This window comes from Seriola dumerili, unplaced genomic scaffold (assembly GCF_002260705.1).
Source record: "Seriola dumerili isolate Sdu_G_001 unplaced genomic scaffold, Sdu_1.0 BDQW01000056.1, whole genome shotgun sequence".
In the NCBI taxonomy this organism is placed as follows: domain Eukaryota; kingdom Metazoa; phylum Chordata; class Actinopteri; order Carangiformes; family Carangidae; genus Seriola; species Seriola dumerili.
This window is the reverse complement of record NW_019174311.1, coordinates 5,839,275-5,845,518: the sequence shown is the minus strand read 5'-3', so window position 1 is coordinate 5,845,518 and position 6,244 is coordinate 5,839,275. Positions and strand designations below refer to the sequence as shown.

The window sequence follows — 6,244 nt, the reverse complement described above, 5'->3', positions numbered from 1 at the left end:
CAACTGGTGTGCAGGTTTTCAGTGGGGGCTGGGGGTTAGGGGTGGGGGAGGGTCAGAGAAGCAGCTAAGGAACACTGGAAGTAGTGGTGGGGTTTTGATTTCCAGTGTTGTAGTGGGTCCTCAAGTGGAACAAATTCTGCACGCAAGATCAGGTAAGAAAAGATTGGTACATAGGAGAGGAGTGACAGAGGAAAGGGGAACTACAGGTGCAAACTGCCAACATACAAGGGCTTTAATGGAGGAACGAGGAGGGAAGGAAACCCAGGACAGAGGAACAAACTGAAGTCATCTTAAACTGGCTATTGTGGCTACTCAAAAGAAATTAGGTTTAAATCAATGGTGACATTAAAGATTTTCTTGATGAAAACAAGGAGTTTTTCATTGTGTGGACAGTTTTCTATTCAAATGAGAGTGGTTTTCAGTAAACTCTGGATTCAAGTCTATTAGCAGCAATTATCGATAGTATGGGGACATAATATAGAGTTGAAAAGTTGCCAGTAAAGTTTTTTTTTTTTTTTGTCTTTGTTTAAAAAAAATATCCAAGAGAGATTTTTACTGTGTCAACCTGACTTTGAGGGCTGTAATGACACCAGAACTTCAGGCTATTTATAATCTAAGTATTTAATTCAGATTGAAATGGGCTACACCACAGACTAATTAGATATTACACAAAGACCAGTTACTGAATATTTACACCAACTAAATTCCAGGTGTATGTTTGTTTACCAATGATAAAACTTAACATTTTAAATTGCATTGCACTAATATAACTGATAAGACAAAACCGTCAGAATAAATCACTAGCTAACGTAGCTAGCGTCGGTTAGCTTTACATAACTCAGTATTACCGCCTTATTCTAAACTGCATGGCATATTTATCCATGCAAGCGTATAAAAAATAAAACAAAATCATACTTACATTTACACAAGATTATCAGTTGGTATGAAGTTTAGTAAATCGATTAGTTTATACCCGCATGTTATGTTACAATCAGTTGACTCCTTTTGAACAGCCAATTTAGACAGATATATACAACTTACACATTACTTCAATTTATTTGCTAGTTACTTTTCGGTTTTAACGTTGAAACCCAATTTAGTAAATCACTAGTTTGAAAACATGAAGCATGAAGGTACCAACAATTTAGAGGAAGTTAATAAAACAAGACACTGAGGCACAGCTAATGCAACCCAATCCCCCTTTGTCCTGAGGCACACCTTCACTTTCAGTCTTCATCTCGTCAAAACCAAGGCAATAGACAGCGCTTTGTCAGGACAGACTGTGGTTTGTCATAGCAGGCTCAAGTATTCTGTTAATGATGGCTCCTTTCCATTTCCTTGCCAGTGAAGCAGTGGTATGCACTATAACATTGTCCCCCGCCCTGGTTCACCTAAGTGGAATGCATTGTTATTTCATATTATGAATTCAACCCGTGCTTCTGCTGCTATGACCAACTATGGAAAAACCGTCTGCTGTGAAGGTGCGTTTTTATCTGCGATGTGCTGCATGAGCATATAACTGTGACAAAACTCTCACAAAATCGTCTCTTTGTGCCCTGTACCATGACAAGAAATCCAAGCCAGTGTTCTCAGTCATCTTCGGTTCATCAGTACTAAAAAAGCAGCAAAGAAGGGACACTGTGGGCTGTGTGACATAATAAGGGTACAGACAATTGTTTGAGACTGGAGGGCATACTGGGTCAATTGTCAGCATGCGAAATGACAGTGCTGCTGCAATGAGCTCCCATTAGGATCCCAACTGATCGTTTTAACCCAGCGACTTCAGGCAGTGCATTAGAAATGTGCTCTAGGATGGTGTCAGTCATTACACATGATGTTACTGTGCTTAAATGATTTTGTCATGAAGGACAGTTTGTCGGATTCACTGCTGAGATCAGTGTGTGTGTGTGTGAACTATGGGGCAAATTTCACGTCCCAGAATCATTGGGTCCTTAATTGATAAACTGACAGCCATATTAGATTATAGTATGCCGGTATAAATAACTATAAAATAATTTCTTTTGTGTGATGACCAATAATTAACTAGTATTTTGGTGCGATTACACACAGAATTCACACATTTGATTTTGATGAAATGAATTCACTGCAGGTAATGGTAAAACAATGTTAAAAGAGACAATAGACGCAATTTTATGCATTTATTCATGTAGTTATTCCACTCTGATTCAAAGGCTCAAGGCTGGGTCAGCAATTTAATAGCCAAAAATACTCTAGAGTTTATGGTTAATGTTTTTATCTCCTTCAGGTTTTCCTCTTCATTTTTTGTACCTTCCTTCCTTAAAAATGCCACAAAACTTTGAAAAGTGCATTTTTGTGAATATCTCCAAAACTTCTCAAGTTGTCCATATACCCCCCATAAAAATGTTCCCCGTCGTCAAGGCTCGTGAGGTCACAAATTTGCAACAAGAAACCACCAACATTTTTTCCCCAAAGGTTTTATAACCATCCTGTTCAAACAACATTCTCTTTTTTCTTTTTACACAGCCAGAGAACAAAAAAGATTAAACATAATAAACTCCCAAACCTTTTGTACAGAGAAATCAAACTAAATGAAGAAAACGTCTCTTATATTAGTCCATGTTTTATCCTCTGAATTCGCTCTTGCATTTGCCATTAAATTGGGAAGGGAGACACAATCGTGTCAACATGAGGCTCTCTGTGTTGTATGCAATGTCAATCAGTCCATTTCACTTGCTGGTTTTATCTGTTTTATATGGAATAGAAACCAGTAAGTCTAGGCCATTCAACAAGTAATCCAGAAATGTCTATGATGGTGTGTGCGTGCGTTCAAAGGTTATCAGTGTGAATGTGTCAGGTGTAGGCAAATCTAAATCAACTGTTTGTATGCATGTCTGAGTTTGTTAAGAGTCTCATAGTTTAAGCCAGTCCAAATCCTTCTGAGCATTCCTGAATGGCCAACAGCAGCATATGTCTCAGCTTCTCATAGCTCTCATAGGCTGGGAGGTCCAGCTGGTTAAAGCTGGAGAAAGAGAAAGATCATTTCAGTTAAATTTTCACAGTTTTGTTGTTACTTTTATAGTTGTTATAATTATTTAATATTAGAAATTTATTTGTAAATTTGTCATGTGTGTACCAGGTATGAGCAGATGGCAGGCGGTCAGTGGAGCGATCGTCGCGGTGGATCTGGAACTTCTGGATGCCGTTCATGCCCTCCAGAGCAGCAAAACCCTGGAGGGGAACCTTGGACGTGCCAGTGACAAACTGTAGGAACTTGGCCCGGTCCGCTTGGTCAAAGGACCGCAAGGCCCTCCAGAACCACTGAATCTAAAGTTAAAAAAGAGGAGAAGGAAAGATAAAGTAAAGAAAGGGATGAAAAAAGCAGTTGAGATATAAATGTGTTCCAATACAAAATCTAGTCTCTGTTATTGTGTCTGGGGGAACAGCAGTTAATGCTAGAAGTTGCAAGGCATTGGAAATAATGCCAAAATAATAGCAGCTCTACTTGATTTCAAACAGTATGCTGCCAAGTCTGGATTTTTGGTGATGACACAGCTCATTTACACAGCATTGCACTGTGACATGCAGTATTGTACAATGAATGTGGTGGTTCAGCAGAAATAGTTCCACAAATAAAATGTGGCTACATCAGTTCTACTGGGCTAGAAATTAATCTAAAATCTGGTAATGCAAAGCTGCCCATTTGACTGAGCTGGAGAAGTCCTGTGTGATTTTTCTCTCAAGATTTTCAGTTCTCACACACAGGTAGAAGTGGGTAGATATTTCCATCATAATGTTACATGTGTTAACTCATGCATACCTGGATGGAGCTGGACTGGTATTTGTGATATTCAGTGTTGGCCTTCAGGTCATCGATGTCGATAGTGGGCAGGCCCGAGATGAGCAGCTCCAGCTCCTGCTCAGTGAAGATGGAGATCAGCCTCTTGGGGATGATCTCATAGAATCCCTCAAGGAAGGCTGCCAGCTGCTTGCGGATTGCACCTAGAATAAAGGGAAAGTATTCGTTCGGGGATCTTTCTGTTATAGAGAATATTCTTTACCTCACATGCAACTAATGTTGTGCTATCACTTAATTTGGTAGCTATTCATTTTCAATTAAGCAGCTGAAAATTCAATTCTTTAGTGAATAACATATTTGAGTAACAGCTGGAGGATGCTGCTCATGATAAATCAGCCATTTTACAGAGAGAAACACCACTGGCTCTCTGCTGCATATTGATCAGTCCAACATTTAAGAGTGGTGCCACCTAGTGCTTTCTTTGAGTATCACAGAGAACATCTAACCTGACGCAACATATGGTTTATTACATAGCACTAGAATACAGAATAGGCAACTGTTTGATAAAGGGCAGGTGCTTGTCAATACCGTGTGCACATAATAATAAAAAAAAAAAATATAAAATAATAACAATACCTTCTCTATATAATGATATATATTAGTAACTATGTTTTTTTATCATTTCAGGGACAATAACAGCTGTAATATGTAATAACTACATAAAGGGGGCTTATAAAAAATTATAATAAAGTGCTTAATTTTACAAAATGAAATAAAATGTGTACCTTAACTTTCTATTTTATTTATGGTTAACAGCAACGACGGTCTCATCTCACATCTTAACAACTGAACAGCTTAAAACACATCCTTTTCCCTTTCTTTCCCTCTTATGTCCCACTTATTTATCTGGTGTTGTCTCTCACCATTTGTGTATTGCACTGACTGACTCAGATCGTAATAATTGGCCGAGTAGCGCCACATGACCAGTGCCGAAAAGGCTAGAAAAGCTGCAGCGGTTAAAAAATAACCAGTCTGTCAAAATTTAATAATTCTCAATAATTTATAGGTTATATGTCTGGGTCCAAATAGGCAGGTGTCTGGGTCTGGATGCGGAACACGGTCCACCTAGTGACCTCATCTTTCTAAGGAAAATTTACCAAATATACCAAAACTGTTGCCTCTCTGTAGCTGCCAGGTATTCCTCTATGATAGGACGCCGATTAGTCCGAATCACTGGACCTCAGCCACAAGTGAATAACCTAGAGCCTGACCAGATGCATTCTCACATACAAGAAATCCAGCTGCCTTGTTATGTTTGAGAAAATCTGGGTATCTGCCTTGAACATTTAAAATTAAATTTGTTGATTAAAAGATACAGATTAACCCATTTGCACTGACTGAAATGAAAGATTTGGTGACATAACCAGTCTCACCTGTCATCTTCATCTGGCATACCAGATGGACATACTCTTTTTTGTTTTCCTCTGTGACCAGGATATTGGCTCCATTTGGCTTGAGGTCTCTCACTTCACACACACCAAACTCCTGGACCTACATGCACAGAGCACATGAACACTTTCAGTCTCTCACATCTTGCGTTGAGTTTCATCTTAATATCTTACTGGAAATCACAGATGGTATCCATTAACAGTTATTTTAATGCCATCAGATTTCAAATGACACTTCTGCAGCACTTATTTAATGAGAACATAAAGCATGTGGGATTCAAGCCCTTGAGGGCAAATCCCAATTTGAACAGTTAAGGCAATGATAAGAGTATGAGAATCAATTTTCCACTTGTAGCTAATTGGAACATTTAGAGAACAGACACCAACCTCTGTGCTGAATGTCAGCTCATAGCCCAGTGTGGACACATCATTCTCCAACAAGTATACCAAGCCCTGGAAGAATGGGTAGTCCTCGCTCTCCATGTCTGTGTACCTGGGAATACCACAGAAATAAATACATATTATTCATATATTCAAGAAAAAGAATGCAAACTATAACTAACCAGCTCTATGGCTGCTACTACATTTAGTATAACAAGCAATATGGCTGAGTTTGTTGGAATTATTGGTGTTGGAACATGTCTTGAACATTTAGGTTACTTCATTGTGAGTACAAGTAGCCCAAATACCTGACACTCTTGCCCAGGATGTGCTTGTAGAAGCTGCGGGTGAAGTAGCACTCCAATAACCGGTTGTCATAGACTGCCTTGGCCACCACGCGGCCCACAAACTTGAAGTAGCTGAGGTGGTTGGGGTTGCAGTGAGATGAGGGGTTGATGGTATAGGTGACACGGTCACCTGGTGAAGTGCGGAACAGGGCATACATGGGGTTGAACATCTCCCGGGAGATGATCATGTACCATTCCCTCAGCAGGCCACCAGCATCCTGGCCCTCCTCCCCTTCAAACACAATGTACCTGTAATGCAAAGGGAGCAGAGAATGGCTCAGGTTGAGCAG

The 6,244-nt window shown here is 39.6% G+C and overlaps 1 protein-coding gene across 1 annotated transcript in view; it reads right to left on the bottom strand.

Annotated features, from left to right (window-relative positions):
* Nucleotides 1-2,146: 2,146 nt before the first annotated feature.
* Nucleotides 2,147-6,244, bottom strand: part of huwe1 (HECT, UBA and WWE domain containing 1, E3 ubiquitin protein ligase) — a 41,941-nt gene continuing 37,843 nt past the window's right edge. The window contains exons 77-82 of the mRNA XM_022741744.1: nucleotides 5,916-6,203; nucleotides 5,614-5,719; nucleotides 5,212-5,329; nucleotides 3,800-3,981; nucleotides 3,116-3,306; nucleotides 2,147-3,001 (exon numbers count right to left, since the gene is read on the bottom strand). Of these exons, the coding sequence (XP_022597465.1) occupies nucleotides 2,899-3,001; nucleotides 3,116-3,306; nucleotides 3,800-3,981; nucleotides 5,212-5,329; nucleotides 5,614-5,719; nucleotides 5,916-6,203 (988 nt within the window). The 3' untranslated portion in view covers nucleotides 2,147-2,898. The remainder of the gene's footprint in view (nucleotides 3,002-3,115; nucleotides 3,307-3,799; nucleotides 3,982-5,211; nucleotides 5,330-5,613; nucleotides 5,720-5,915; nucleotides 6,204-6,244) is intronic.